Source organism: Puma concolor, chromosome A1 (genome assembly GCF_028749965.1).
Source record: "Puma concolor isolate L17-30 chromosome A1, mPumCon1.1.hap2, whole genome shotgun sequence".
Classification (NCBI taxonomy): domain Eukaryota; kingdom Metazoa; phylum Chordata; class Mammalia; order Carnivora; family Felidae; genus Puma; species Puma concolor.
In genome coordinates, this window is record NC_141667.1 from 104,667,132 (window position 1) to 104,683,124 (window position 15,993).

At 42.8% G+C, this 15,993-nt stretch overlaps 2 protein-coding genes across 7 annotated transcripts in view; one reads left to right on the top strand and one right to left on the bottom strand.

Annotated features, from left to right (window-relative positions):
- CDK7 (cyclin dependent kinase 7) overlaps positions 1-15,993 on the bottom strand; it is an 88,580-nt gene that overhangs the window by 14,797 nt on the left and 57,790 nt on the right. The window contains exon 12 of one of the 4 annotated variants that reach the window (XM_086699638.1): positions 11,685-13,777. The exons of the other annotated variants lie outside the window; for them this stretch is intronic. Within the exon in view, the coding sequence (XP_086555764.1) occupies positions 13,770-13,777 (8 nt within the window). The 3' untranslated portion in view covers positions 11,685-13,769. Of the gene's footprint in view, positions 1-11,684; positions 13,778-15,993 lie in introns of those variants that run through there. 4 annotated transcript variants of the gene reach the window in all.
- CCDC125 (coiled-coil domain containing 125) overlaps positions 3,600-15,993 on the top strand; it is a 31,555-nt gene continuing 19,161 nt past the window's right edge. Inside the window, exons 1-5 of one of the 3 annotated variants that reach the window (XM_086699565.1) lie at positions 3,600-4,004; positions 9,720-9,886; positions 11,241-11,590; positions 14,144-14,202; positions 15,660-15,746. In XM_086699565.1, the coding sequence (XP_086555691.1) occupies positions 11,281-11,590; positions 14,144-14,202; positions 15,660-15,746 (456 nt within the window). In that variant the 5' untranslated portion in view covers positions 3,600-4,004; positions 9,720-9,886; positions 11,241-11,280. Of the gene's footprint in view, positions 4,005-9,719; positions 9,887-11,240; positions 11,591-13,130; positions 13,261-14,143; positions 14,203-15,659; positions 15,747-15,993 lie in introns of those variants that run through there. The other 2 variants (XM_086699575.1, XM_086699582.1) reach the window with 2 other exon arrangements.

Below are 15,993 nucleotides of genomic sequence, written 5' to 3' on the forward strand. Positions count from 1 at the left end.
ATGATCTCACGGTTTGGTTTTTGAGATTGAGATTGAGCCCCGTGGTGGGCTCTGGGCTGACAGCACTTGCTTGGGATTCTCTCTCATTCTCTCTGTCTGCCGCTCCCCCACTTGTGCACATGTGTTTTTTCTCTCTCTCTCTCAAAATAAATAAACTTGAAAAGAATGAAATGTACTCAAATTGGTAGATAGAAGTTTTTTTTAAAGACATTCACCGTACATTTATTATGCAATAGTTTAGCAGCACTGCACATAAAGGGTGATGAAAGCCAACTTTAAACTCATGCATTTTTTCAGGGGCGCCTGGGTGGCTCAGTGGGTTGAGCGTCCAACTTCGGCTCAGGTCATGATCTCACACTCCGTGAGTTTGAGCCCCGCATCAGGCTCTGTGCTGACAGCTCGGAGCCTGGAGCTGGTTTCAGATTCTGTGTCTCCCTCTCTTTCCCTGCCTCTCCCCTGCTCATGCTCTGTCTCTCTCTGTCTCAAAAATAAATAAAAATATTAAAAAATAAATAAATAAACTCATGCATTTTTTAAATAAAATTTTAATATGCATGCATTCAAATCTATGCTTTCTGGAGAAGTCTGATAAAGAAAACAGAGTTAAAATATTTTTAGTGGGAAAGTTCTGAGATATTTTTAAGGTTAAAGAAGTCTATTTTAAATCGGTCAAAGTTTTAAGTGAAGAAAAACTATTTTTGGTTTGCAAAGCTATTGAATATGCTAGAATAGTAGGCAAATTGACTTTAAAATTATAAATATATTAATCTCTACTGGCACAAGAACAGACACTCAGATCAATGGAACAGAACAGAGAACCCAGAAATGGACCCACAAACATATGGCCAACTAATCTTTGACAAAGCAGGAAAGAATATTCAGTGGAATAAAGACAGTCTCTTCAGCAAGTGGTACTGGGAAAACTGGACAGCGACATGCAGAAGAATGAACCTGGACCACTTTCTTACACCATACACAAAAATAAAATGGATGAAAGACCTTAATGTAAGACAGGAAGCCATCAAAATCCTCGAGCAGAAAGCAGGCAAAAACCTCTCTGATATTGGCTGCAGCAACTTCTTACTCAATATGTCTCTGGAGGCAAGGGAAACAAAAGCAAACATGAACCACTGGGACCTCCTCAAAATAAAAAGCTTCTGCACAGCGAAGGAAACAATCAGCAAAACTAAACAGCAACCGACAGAATGGGAGAAGATATTTGCAAATGACATACCACATAAAAGGTTAGTATCCAAAATCTATAAAGAACTTCTCAAACTCAACGCCCAAAAAACAAATCATGCAGTGAAGAAACGGGCAAAAGACATGAATAGACACTTCTCCAAAGAGGACATCCAGATGGCCAACCAACACATGAAAAAATGCTCAATATCATTCATCATCAGGGAAATACAAATCAACACCACAATGAGATACAACCTCACCTGTCAGAATGGCCAACATTAACAACTTAGGCAACAACAGATGTTGGCAATGATGCAGAGAAAAGATCTCTTTTGCACTGCTGATGGGAATGCAAACTGATGCAGCCACTCTGGAAAATAGTATGGAGGGTCCTCAAAAAATTAAAAACAGAACTACCCTACGACCCAGCAATTACACTACTAGGTATCTATCCAAGGGATACAGGTATGCTGTTTCAAAGGGGCACATGCACCCCAATGTTTATAGCAGTTCTATCAACAATAGCCAAAGTATGGAAAGAGCTCAAATGTCCATCAATGGATGGATAAAAAGATGCGGTGTATATATACATCACCCACATATATATATACATATATATATATATGCATATACACACACACACACACACACACACACACACACACACACACACACACTGGAGTATTACTCAGCAATCAAAAAGAATGATATCTTACCATTTGCAACTACATGGATGGAACTAGAGTGTATTATGCTAAGCAAAATTAGAGAAAGATAAATATCATATGAATTCACTCTTATGAGGACTTTAAGATACAAAACAGATGACAATAAGGGAAGGGAAATAAAAATAATATAAAAACAGGGAGGGGGACAAAACATAACAGACTCTTAAATATGGAGAACAAACAGGGTTGTTGGAGGGGTTGTGGGAGGGGGGATCGGCTAAATGGGTAAGGGACATTAAGGAATCTACTCCTGAAATCAATGTTGTACTATATGCTAACTTGGATGTAAATTAAAAAGATAAATAAAAATTAAAAGTAAAATAAATACATTAAATCTCTTAAGATAATCTTAAATCTCTGAGCATCTAATATCCACAGAGCACTGATCTTGTTCTATAACTGATCTTGTTCTAAGTCTGGTTTTCCATATAAGTAGGGTATGTTTACTTGGGGGAAGTGGGTGGTTAAGGGAAGTATGGGCTGAATCTGGAGAAGAGGAAGAATAAAAGAAGTCTACTAAGGCAAAGAGGGGTTCACTTGTTTGTTTCTAATCCAGAATAATCTTTAAATCTAGCCAAAGTTATTTCAACTATGTTGATATTAGGAAATACTATAAAAATCATTTCACCTAGGCACTGAAACTATTTGATGGGGTTTCAAGTGATGGCGGGGTTTGGAGGTGACAGCCAAGAAAGAATTCTTGAAGATGTTTTTGGTGCAAAAAATGTGATTTTATTAAATCACGGGGACAGTACCAGTGGGCAGAAAGAGCTGCACTGGGGTTTTGAGGAGTGACTGATTATATACCTTCAGGTTGGGATGGGGTTAGGGACAGTGTTTTGGAAGCAAGGTTTCCAGGACCTTGAGGGGCTAGCTGTTGTTAGAAAAACATTTATTACTGTTAAGTAAAACCTCAGACATGAGACCCTTCAAATATGTATAAGGAGCCATATGCTTGGAGTATAATTGCCAACATATACTTGGGGGGGGGGGGAAGGGGGTAAAGATAAAAGAGGTTTGCAAAGGAATTTCTATGTGTTTAAGAAGACTTACAGGATCCTAGGGACAGGGGGCAGGATAATGTTAAGCAAGATTCCCTTTTATCCCCAGCAAAGTACCATCATTGAGGCAGCTGAGCTCCTAAAAGGAGGTCACTCTGCCCACTTCAAGGACTTGTCAGTGGGCCGTAAGCAATACGGGAATTTTTCATTTGCCTTTGTTTCCCACATCACCATGGCAAGCACTTGAAACCCCTTTCCTCTTGATGAGGGTGATATTAAGGCTCCACGAAACCGAGTCTATAGGTTTCTGGAGATTAGACTATGGATAAGATTGTGTTTTCCTTGCAGTTTACCAAGTTATATGTAAAATGAAGGAGGCTCCTGTCCTGCATAACTGTGATCTCTATCAGTCAGTCAACCATTTGCTTTCCTTTCCTTTGGTCTTGGGTAGCCATGGGCATCTGAGGAGTATCACACATATCCCACCTTGGAGGGTGTGTGAGGGTATGTGTGTGCGCGCTGTTATAGCCCTCGGCTTGCCACACGCTCCCTCATCACTACGGACTCTGAACGTTCTGGAGGGTGGGGGATGGCCCCCCTCTAGAAATCCACGGAATCAGTTCCCAGTGGCAGCTCTTTCCGCCCCCCTCTTGTTCCTTCCCACAGCCACGCCTCTGCCCCAGAAGTTCCTCTCGCCCTTAAATCCTTCCTCGCTTCTTAGTACTGAAAGCCTACTTTTGCGGTCCACCTGCGCCGCTGAACTGATTCAGCTCGGATCCCTCTGTCCCTTACCCCCTACACACTTCATGCTTGCACCATCTCATTTTCACCTTTACTGAGCGCCCGCGGTCTTGTGTCTCTCGGTCTCCGCGCTAACATTTCTAATTCGGTGGCTCGTAGGGGGCAAACCCCGGGCTCTGCAGCCGGACAGAGCCAACATCTCCCGCGCCAACCGACCAGCTCACGCAGGCAGCTGACCAGACCAGCGGGGCCGGCTCCGGGCGGCCTCGCCCCTCCTTCCGGTCCGGCGGCGCGCGTGGTCACGTGGCTGGAGGGCGGCGACGCGCGCGGCGGGGAGGCTCGGCGCCAGGTGAGCGCGCCAGGTGGGGTGCGAGGGCGGTGGGGGTCCTGGGCGCCCGGCGGGATTCCCTGGTTCCGTCCCCTGGTCCGGTCCCCGCGACGGGCATTGCGGGGGCGCGTGGTCAGGCAGGGCTGGTGGGAACGGCGGGTGGGGAGGACCCGGGACCCGGGCTGCGCAGATTCGTGCAAACCCGGCAGGTTTTGTATAAGTTGGCCCACTGGCTGCTTTTTTTCCCCTAAACGCTAGTTTAATGGTCTCGTCTCGTTAAAAAAAAAAAAAAAAAAAAAAAAAGTAATAGGTTTGAAAGAATCTGTTTCTGCCTTTTCCCTCTCCTCCTTTATTATTTTTTCCTATTAGTATTGAGCCTTAAAAATACGTGTCCTGCACCAGAAAAAGGACATCAGTAGAAATGACTGCGGAAATCCCAATAAAGTCTGTGGTTTAGTTAATTCCATGTGTCAATATTAACTTATTAATTTTGGTGAATGTTAACATTAGAGGAGTGTGAGCAAAGGGTATACAGGAGCTCTGCACTCTCTTTGCAACTTACTGTAAATCTAAAATTATTTTCATAAAAAGTTTAAAAACATAATGCTGCAGTGTTGTGTAGCAGGCCATTGTTCACCAGGGAGGGCTCAAGTTAGTTCCTCTTTGCCAAGCCTGACAGGAATTGGGTGTCTGTTTGACCATTGTGTTTGCTAGGGCAAGTGTCAGGCTAGTGGGTGTGGATGCTTCTAGTCCAAGATTTCTGGGCAGGAGTCTGTTTCTTCATTTCGGTCTGTCACCGTTCTTTGGACAGGTCAGTGAGTTAAGGATACATCGAGCTACTGTAGGGGCGTGTGCAATACACATGTCAGGAAAAAGGACTATTAAAAAGGTACAGGGATGCCTGCCTGGGTCTTCTGTGAGAGCGGTCATGAGTTCAAGCCCCGTGTTGTGTGTGTAGTTACTTAAATAAATAAAAACTTAATTAAAAGCTACAACACAGAGCTAGGAAAGCTCGGAGATCACGTCTGGCTCAGGGGTGTCAGGAAGGCTGCTGGGGGGAGTGGCTGTCATGAGCTGTGGGGGACTACAGAGGAGTCAGCGTTCCTGGCGTGGAGATGAGCACCAGCAGACTTGAAGGTGACTGATTGCCCTGAGGAGGCCTGGGCACAGGTGCAGTCCTTTTTTTTTAATGTTTACTTGTTTTTGAGAGAGACAGAGACAGAGTGCAAGCTGGGAAGGGGCAGAGAGAGAAGGAGACACAGAATCTGAAGCAGGCTCCAGGTTCTAAGCTGTCAACACAGAGCCCAATGTGGGGCCCAAACCCACAAACAGAGAGATCATGACCCAAGCTGAAGTCGGACGCTTGACTAACTGAGCCACCCAGGCACCCCGGTGCAGTCCTTCTTAATGGAAGCACAGAACATGTCCAGGAAGCAGTGACAGCTGACATGTGAAGTAAAAATGAGTCTCGTAGATAACAGGGTGACACTTTATGGAATGGGAGCCATGGAATGTTTTAGGGCAAGAGGGGGGCATCTCTGGATCTGTGCTTGGAGCAGCAGTGTATAGGATGGCTTGGGGACTATTGGTTTCACCTGGAAGAGTTAATAAGAAATCCAGCCAGGGCTGTGAAGTTAATATCCAAAGGATATGGTTTCAGGAGATTTTGTGCGCCTAGACATCTTGGCATCTGAAGGGATCAAGGAAAAGAGAAATCCCAAAGTTTTGGACCTGGGTGTTTTGGAGCATGGTTGAAACGTTTGCAGAAATAGAGGACTCAGGATGAGATAGATCTAGGGTGGGAGTGGGAGGGCAGTGAGTTTGTTTTTGAACAGCTGTGTTTTGTTGGTTTTTTTTAATTTTTTTTTAACGTTTATTTATTTTTGAGACAGAGAGAGACAGACCATGAATGGGGGAGGGTCAGAGAGAGAGGGAGACACAGAATCTGAAACAGGCTCCAGGCTCAGAGCTGTCAGCACAGAGCCCGACACGGGGCTCGAACTCACGGAATGTGAGATCATGACCTGAGCTGAAGTCAGACGCTTAATCGACTGAGCCACCCAGGCACCCCTGAACAGCTGTGTTTGAATTGCTGGCAGGATATCCAGCTGGAAATGTGTGTGTTTAATACTGGAAGCCAAACATACAGAGCAGGACAGAAAGAGGAAAAGGAGCCTGAGCAGGCAGACATGGGGTGGTTCCTCATTCCTGTAGGGTTTGAGGGGCTAAGGTCAACCAGGGGCCTGGGCGTGGCAGATCAGTAGTGCCACAGCTTCTGCACAGGTGGAGGAGACCCAGGAGCAAGACTAGATCTTGGATTTAGCAATTAGGAAGTCAGTGGTCCCTTTTCAGAGAGTTGTTTTAGTGCAGAAGTAGGAAGATTGCTCACTGTCTGTAATTGGTTCATCCTGTGGCCTTTCCCAAGCGACCAGAACACTGGGCCAGGAGCCAGAGATATGGCTTCTAGTTCTGGCTCTTCCACTACCTGTGTAATTTTGGGCCAGTCATGCATAGCTTTTACTAGCATAGAAAAATAAAACCAGAAGGACCCTTTTATTCCTAGCAACACTTAATAGTCCAAAGAACTAGTGTCCCATGGGGCACACACTGGGAAAAGATGATCCAGAACCATAATTTTAGAGTCCTAAAGAACCAAAACATCTTGTCCAATCCTCCCACTTAACAATGGGACTAATACTCCCAAACTCTAAGTCAATAAACATTGACTTGAAATATATCATATCAATGGTTCCCAAAATAACCCTATAAAGTAGTAATGCTTAAACTCATTTTGGAGATTGGAAAACACGCTCTGAGAAGTTAAATGACTTGCCCGAGATCACAGAGCAGCACGTGGTGGAGTGAAATTTGAACTCAGACCTCCTGAGTCAGAGCCTTCTCTGTCACACATCCTGCTGGGCCTCCCTGGTTGTCAACATTGAATATATTTAAAACTGGCTGAGTGGAACATTAGTAACTTCTAACATTTTCCCTTTCTTAGAAGAAATGTGTTCTGAAAGTCGTTTGGTTTATTAATGTTAAGTATATAAAAAAGGGGAGAGTATACAGCCACCAGTTCCCAAAGTTACATTTTTTAAAACAGTAAGAGTATTGGATCATGGGAAAGCTCATTATGTTAACTGTGAATAGCAGAAAGGCTAGAAAGATCAGACCATGATACCTGAATTTATGTGGCACATTAAAAAATATTCTTAGCCACACAGCCCAGCCACCAGAGCCTGCTGCTACCCAAGGCCCAGGTGATGCCTGCAACACATGCTGCCGGGCAGGGACAGCCATGGGGGCTGTGACCCCAGGCAAGTAGATGAGACAGGCCTGCACTGGAGAATGAGCTGGAGTGAGTGCCATGCTCTCATCCACGGCTGCTCCAACAGACAACCTGTAGAATCTTCCAGGCCAGGCCCCACTCAGCAGGCTGGGCCCCTATGTAGGCCAGGATCTGGGCTCCAGAGGATTGGGGGCTCTCCTATCCCAAGAGCCCACCCTGTCCCACCTCCTAGGAGCCCAGGGTCCCAGGACCGAGCCCCACCTGGGCTTTGTGGACAAGAATTCTGGTCACCCCACCCCTCCCTACTCCCAAAGCATGCTAACCCAGCACTGGATTGGGAGCTGGGCAGGGCTGGGGCATTTGGGTTTGGGGTTGGGGCTGGCCCCAAGACCACCATCCCCAGGAATGCTAAGACGCAGGCTCCAGGACGGACCATTGATGTACAATAAAGCTCAGATGACCTTTCCAAAAAATTACATACATATTCTTAGCTAATCCTGTGATTGCTTACTCTTTCCTCTTACTACTTTTTTCCTTTGTGTTGACCAATTCCATTTTCTCCACTGCTGGCTGCCTAGCCCTGAGCATACCCTCCTTAACAAAGGTGTGAGAGTGCATTTATAAGCAGGAGTTTGCATTAGAGGTAAAACATAGCTCCTTAGGGATTATTTCCTGTCTATCTTGATGAATAAAAATAGAAAAACTTACTTATTTAGGAAATAAACTTGTAAAGGAACAAAGATGATTTTATAAAAATTTGGGGGAAGAAAGATTTTTACTTTTAGTACTGTTTGATGTCATAAATGGTAGAAACGTGGTTTATTCTGATGTAACGCTCATTCAGATTCTTCCAGTAACAGAAAGCAGTAGCTAAGAGTATCACAGTGTCTCTGACATTAGGAGTCAGGATTCAGAATCTGGTTCAACCTCTCGTTAGCTAATCGTCTATATTTAATAACACTATTGTCTTGAAAGGTGAAGATTAAATGGAATAATCTAAGAAAAACATTAAAATAGTGCCTAGCACACAGAAAAGAAGCAACAAGTGCTATTATTATATCATTGAAAAAGAAATTCTTGCTGATTTAGAGCATCCAGTTTAATAATTTGCTTATCTAGGAGGATACAATTGATCAACACAGTTCTCATCTTGTCCCCTAATGCAGTTAAAGGTCCCTTATTTTTTGTGTTTAAACACAAAAAAAAAACCAAGTCAAAACCAAGACTTTTCTACCACCTCCCAAAAGTTCCTTCCTGCACTCTGCAGTCAGCCTTCCACCCTAGGCAACCACTGATCCGTTGTCCGTTATACATTAGTTTCGCCAGGATTTCACAGAGGATGGGCTTCCTGTGTTAGCATAATGTCTCTCAGACTCATCCACGTTGTTACATGTATTAGAAATTCATTATTGCTGAATATATTCTGTTGTATGGACTTAACAATTTGTTTTTCTGTTGTACATCTGGGTTGTTTCCAGTTTGGAGCCCATTTGAGTAATGCTGTGAACAGTCATCCATACATCTTTGTGTGAACATATGTTTTCATTTCCCTGGATCACTTGTTTAAAAGAAACTACCAAAATTTTCCACAGTGGCTGCACCATTTTATACTCCTGCCTACTATGTATGTCTATATCCGCAGCAATACTTAGAATTGACACTGGTATGTAACAGACTGTCATTGTAGTTTAAATCTACAATCCCCTGACAGCTACTGATGTTGAATGTCTTTCTATCCATTTACCTTCTTTTATGATGTTATGTCTTCGAATCTTTAAGGGCCTTGGCTTTCAAATACTGAAAGAATATGGTACTTTAAACCCTAAAAACAACAGAAACCTCTTCAACTATGTGTGTGTAGGGGGAGGGGGGTGGTTAAGTTTGTTTATTTGTTTGTTTGTTTTGAGAGAGAGCTCATGAGAGCACATGGAAGGGGCAGAGAGAGAGGGAGAAAGAATCCCAAGCAGGCTCCACACTGTCAGCACAGAGCCTGATGCAGGGCTCAATCTCACAAACCGTGAGGCAGAATCAAGAGTTGGAGGCTTAGACGACTGAGCCACCAAGGTGCCCCATTTGTGTGGTTTTAATAGTGGAAGAATAAGAGAAACATCTCACTAAAAAATGCAAGTTTAAGATTTAATTATTTTTTTAAAGTCCTGGTAAGCAATTATTTAAATAGCAGGATATATTTAGAAGAGATGTCAGATGTATGTATGTATGTATTTATGTATTTATTATTTTTTTTTTTAATGAATCTTGGGGCACCTGGGTGGCTGAGTCTGTTAAGTGTCTGACTTCGGCTCAGGTCATGATCTCACAATTCGTGAGTTCGAGCCCTGTGTCAGGGCTCTGTGCTGACAGCTCAGAACCTGGAGCCTGCTTCAGATTCTTTGTCTCCCTCCCTCTCTGTCCCTTCCCAACTCATGCTCTGTCTCTCAAAAATAAAGATGAAAAAAAAAAAACAATAAAAAATGAATCTTGAGAAAGGGATGAGATATTTCTAAACAACTACAGCAAAACAGCTATTCTGAAATGCCTGGTGGTGAAAGTTCTTCCTGTACTACTGTGTACAAGAGAACAAGGCTGAGCATTTAAGGTGCTCTGCAGCCAACAGGTAGGTGCCTACAGTGGTCCTTCGTCTCCACATGGGGAGGGCTCAGTGGTGGTAATTTCTCTGTAAGGCATTTTTATCTGGAATGTTTTCCTCTGGGAAGAAGGGCAGGCAGTTAGCTTCCCAGTATTCAGGTTGGAGTCTTGCCGAGGTGACTATTTTTCTGGCCTACAGGAAGGGAATTTGTTTATTCCTTCATTCACCTTATTTAAAAAGTATTTATTGAGCTCTGATTACGTCTCACATACTGTTTTCAGCATTGGGAATGCAGTGATGATCCCAGTGATGGACCTTACTTTCCACTTTGGGCCATCTTAAGCAGGTTTGGGCTCTGGCAGAGGAAAAGTTTTAGGTCGCTCGGCCTTTTGAGAGGCATCATAGGCAGGGCAGAATCACCTTTGGCTTTGCTAGGCTCCCACTTTTGTACTACCTCCTGCCTTTCATGGTGTGACTTGAAAAATGAGTAAAATATGGAGGGGTATGTTAGAAGGCCCTAAGTGCTAGGGGAAAAATAAATCAGGGGAGGAGGAGGAGGAGGAGGAGTTTGCGATTTTAGATCTGGTATCAGTCACTGAGGTGTCACTGAAGGAAAGACCCATAGGAGGTGAGGAACCAGTTGAGCAACTGTCTGGGGAAGAGTGTTCCAGCCAGAGGGAACCCCAGCTCTGTGCCAGGAACGCTGGGGAAGCCAGCCAGGGTGGCCAGCCTAGGAGGGCATGCAGTCAGAGGCAAGCCATCGAAAGGACTTTGACTTCTATGCTGTGTTGTGAAAACAGTGGAGGGCCTTGAACACACAGTCTGATAAAGAAAGAGAGGGGGAACTTCCTTCCCACCTATCATCGTCTCAGGTACAAAAACCCTGCTGTGTCTGCAGAAAAACAGAAGATGTTCCCATAGTACAGAGGGCTATAGGACAGGCTATAAGAGCCATGAGCACCTGAAGTGCACGCAAGGCCATGAAGGGACAGGGGCAGGGTGCTCTATGTACTCCCTGCAAGTTCCGTTTTGCAGGGATTCCCTGAATTTCACGTAGCTCCTAGGCTGGTGAAAACCAAACCCTTTCTCTTTCCTTGGCAAAGTCTGATTTGCTTTATCCTGATCAGTAGATTACTGGATTCAGTAAAAGGTTTTCCTGCTTCCTTACAATTCACTGCAGTCTTTGAAATAAGAGGCTGATCATTTCCTACCTAAAAAGTCCTTAAATGTTAAACATCTTGAACCGGATTGCAAGAGATGTTTGTGTGCTGATGCATCACTGGGATAGTCGTGCCTGTATAATAGAGAAAGAAACTTTTCTCCCCTCGAAACCCCAACTTTATTATACTGATGGTTTTTAAATTGTTTCTCTTAACCACAGATACCCTGTTTTTCCTTATGTTAAATACGGCATCTGGCTGATGAGCAGGGTGGTGAGGCCGCCGAGTGAGGCAGAGGTGCCGACCTGGGAAACCGAGGACGATGACATGGCAGAAGGCGACTTAGGGTATGGCCTCGGGAGAAGGCCCAGCAGTATTTATGAAGTGCAAGTTTCACATCTGTCTACATCTAGAAAAAGATCGGATGGAAAGAACTTTAGCCCTCCCCCCTTTCCAGGAACGAGGGAAGAAAGAAGTGGTGCCATTTTTCAGTATTCCAGGCATAAGAGCTCCCAAGATACACACCCTGAAGAGTCCAGCACTTCCCACCACAGACGACAAAGTAGCACTGGTAAAAATGCCTCGATCCCTCTCCTTCCTTCTTCTCCCCTGTGGATTTCATCAGTGCCTTCACCCTTGCAACACATGACAATAGGTCACTGTAGTGGATTTTGAGAATTCATCTTTATTCACCTCTTGGGATTGGTGATAGTACAAAAGTAACTCATGTTTTCATTTCCAAGTATTGCACAAATTGTGAACTACAGTAGTTATTCTGCATTAATACAGATATGTTAGTGATATCAGTGATTACCTACCTTGCTTTTGTGGGTGTGTGATTTAGTGGTGTGCGTTATCTTTTTTTTTTTTTTCTTATTCAAGTATTTTTTTTCTTATTCAAGTATTTATTTGGCACCTGTTAGGTGCCAGGGGCAGTTCTAGGCTCTGGGAACAACATTAGTGAACAAAATAGTCTCCATGTGACCGTTCACATTCTAGTAGAGGAGAGAAAAAATAAATCTCCCAGTAGTTAAATGCAGGCATAGTGAGTATCTGGAGGGGTCGGGGCATGCTATTTCAGGCAAGGATCAGGCCAGGGTCACCTCTCTAAGGAGGTGGCTTTTGAACACTGGAGTGAACTGATGCCCAAGCCTGGTACTTATCTGGGGAAGGAGTATTCCAGGCAGAACATGTATGCTTCTGGTTATTTTAGGAATGTCATGAAATCCTCCCTCTAAAAATTAATCTTTTTTAAAAGTAACTTTTATACCCAATGTGGGGCTTGAACTCCTAACCCTGAAGTCAAGCGTTGCATACTCCATTGACTGAGCCAGTCAGGTGCCCCTCAAAAAATGAATCATAATTTATCATAACCCAAAATCAATTATGCCATTTATTAAGGAAAGAACAAAATTCAGAATCACATTGTGATAGAATATTACAACTCCAAAATGGCTGGGAGTCCAGGGGTGACTCCATGCCTACATGGTGGCACAGCTTTTATCTGGCTGAATCTTTTGTAATCCATGTAGTAAAACTTCCCCCACTAGAGTGGAACAGATACAAATTAGAACAACATGAAAATAATGTAAGAAACATGGTTTTAGATTTGCCAAAAGCATGTAGCAGATGGGGATTTTATCACCATCTTTCAGAATCCTTCTTGAAATTAGCATGGGATTATTTATATATTATTCTTTTAATTCCTCATCATGTATAGAGGATGGGTTCTGCTTTGCAAGCAAGATGTTGAAAACAGTACATGATGCTAAAATACCTTTATAAAAATATGAGGAAACCACTGGGATATAAATATGTAACAGTAAAAGTATGAGCTCCTGTGTTGTTGGGTTACAGACTTTTATCTCAAATTAGCCCGGTCCTAGGTAACAATATTGTATTGGTTTCTTATTGCTAATAGGTCATTTCCAAGTCACCACAAATTTAATGCCTTAAAAATTTTAACACAAATTTATTATCTTACAGTTCTATAGGTCAGAAGTCCAAAATGGGTTTTACTGGGCTAAAACCAAGTTGTTGGCAAGGCTGCATTCCTTCTGGAGACTCTAGGGGAGAATCCATTCCTGTGCCTTTTCCAGCTTCTAGAGCTCGCCTGCATTCCTTGGCCCATGGCCGCCATCCTCCATCTTCAAAGGCAGCATTGGCTGTTCAAGTCTTTCTCATACTGCTTCACCCTGACACTGACTCTCCTGCCTCCCTGTTTCACTTATAAGGACCCTTGTGAGTACAGTGGGGTCACCTGGATAATCCAGGTAATTAATTTAATCCAGTCCTTAATTTAATTACACCGAAAAGTCCCTTTTGCCATGTCTGTCCAGGTTCTGGGGATTAAGATGTGGGCATCTTTAGGGCCCTTGCTCTGCCTACCACAAGGATTACTACAACGCAACATGTCATTGCCAAACCAGTGTCACTTGTCCCTCCTTGGAGCCCGTCATCAGAGTAAAACCAAGATTTAGGTTTTGCGTTGGAAACCGCCATAGTGAAAGTTCAGAACAGCAAAGAAAAAAATTGTTTCGAGAAGTTTTTAATGTCCCTCAAAATACTCTTTCTAAAAAATCTTTTCTTCCTTTTACTTCTTCTTAATCTTCTTGCTTGCAATTTACCACTTTAATGTTTTTCTATTGCCAGTGAGACCACAATGAAAATGAAGCTCCTGGGAAGCTCAGTTTAATGTGTCAATTGATCACATTAAGGAGAGAATAATTGAAGTTACAGGAGACTTCTAGTCATTCTCCTTGGAAAGAAATTAAATTCAGGTTACTTCTTAGATATTCATATCACTGTATTGATCAAACTTAAGCCAAACACCAAAATTTATTTCACTCACCAACATTCATGTTTTTAAGTACTGTTTTGCATGTAATAATTAACCAATTCGTTAACAACAGTTTAGTAGAGACTCCTTTTTTAAAAGTCTTTTTATTCAAAAGTATGTGTCTTTTCATTTGTGAAATGTTTTAAGCTACCTATTTTTACCATTATTTGGTTTGTTACAGTTCTTTCCTCTTGGCACAAAGCTGCATTTGATATTTTATAAACAGATGTGCTGTATTCAACTAGTTAAAGAATGTATTGAAGTGTTTTTTTTCCCCCTTAATAGATTCTAATTCAGAATTGTCAAATGTCGAATTAAAGCAACGTCTTCATGATACTTTAGAGGTAAGTCCTGTGGCTTCTATAAAAACTCTCATGAGGCACTTGGGTGGCTCAGTCAGTTAAGTGTCTGACTTCGGCTCAGGTAATCATCTCACAGTTCATGAGTTCAAGCCCTGCGTCAGGCTCTGTGCTGACAGCTCAGAGCCTGGAGCTTGTGTTGGATTCTGTGTCTCCTTCTCTCTCTGCCCCTCTCACACATTCTCTCAAAACTAAATAAACATTAAAAAAAAATTCTCATGAGAATATAGCCCACTGATGGATATTTTAAGTAATGCTAAAATTGTATGGAAGGCAATGTTGGCTTTCCACATATTCTGCATGAGCCACAATGTAAAGCTCATAACTTTCAACTGGCCTCCTGTTTCTTATCCTCATCTCTCAAGAAAGCTTTTTACGTAAACATGCCCTCCAATTCACCTCTCACCCCTAATCTTTCATGACTTCTCTAATCTGCTCCTGGAGAGAACAGTTATAAACTTCCTTCCATCTGTCTTCCCTGTGCGTGAGGCTTGAAATAAGCTGACTTATTTTAACCTCTTTGAAATCAGAAGACCAGAAAGTATTCTTGGTGCTCTGAGGCCCTGCTGGCAGTAGGAATTTCTATGCGGGGTGCCTGTCTTTTGGGAAGGAGGAAGCCCATCTTAGTGTGTGTGTGTGTGTGTGTGTGTGTGTGTGTGTGTGAGTGACTTCTGGTGAAAGCTACCATTTTCGTTTTCTAGGGCTGCTGTAACAAAGCACCACAAATAGGTGGCTAAAACAACAGAGATTTGTTCTCAGTTCTAGAGGCTAGCAATCTGAAATCAAGATGCCAGCTGGCCATGTTCCCTCTGGAAGGTCTAGAGGAGAATCCTTCTTTGCCTCTTCCTAGCTTCTGGAGGTTGCCCCTGACAATCTTGGCATTCCATGGCTCATAGTCACTTCACTCCAGTCTCTGCCTCTACTGTCACGTGGCCTTCTCCCCTTTGTGTCTGTGCCCACATTTCCCTCGTCTTAGGACACCAGTCATTGGATTGAGGCCTATATAATCCAGTATGACCTCATCTTAATCTGATTATATCTGCAAAAACCCTGTCTCCAAATAAGGTCACATTCATAGTACCAGGAGTTAGGATTTGGGCATATCTTTACTTGGTGGGGAGGACAGTTCAACCGATAATAGCTACTATAGCTTTGTGGATGTTCATGTGCTTATTTTTGTGCTCTAAAGATTTTTTTCAGATTATTAGCTGTGTGGTCTAGAAGGATAAAAGCAAAAGATTTGGACTTTTAGTTACAACTGGATAGTAAGAGTCTCAGTGTAAAGCCTGCCTGGGCAACTTATGAACAGTGGAGGAATTTCAAACCTCTTTTATAAGGTCAAAGTGCTCAGAGTCAGTGCACACTGAGCTTACATGTAAACTATCCACATTTGGGGTTGCACATCTTGCAGATGGGTAGACTAATCTTACTTCTCTCCTTAGGAGGTAGAAATTTTAAAAACTGAACTTGAGGCGTCTCAGAGACAACTTGAGGGTAAAGAAGAAGCACTGAAAATTCTTCAAAGCATGGTAAGAAGTTATTTTTAAATTTTTAGGTAGTATGGTTTTATCTTTTAAAACAAAAGCGCCTGTGCTTAAAATAGCTTTTTTGAAGGCGTAGATTTTTTTAAAACTTTTACTGAGGTAAAATTTATATACCATAAATTTTCACTTGTTTTCAGCATACAATTTATCCTTACTGGAGTTGGATAACCATCTCTAATTAGACTAACCAGTCTAATTCTAGAACATTTCCCCAGTATTCCCCAGAAGGAAC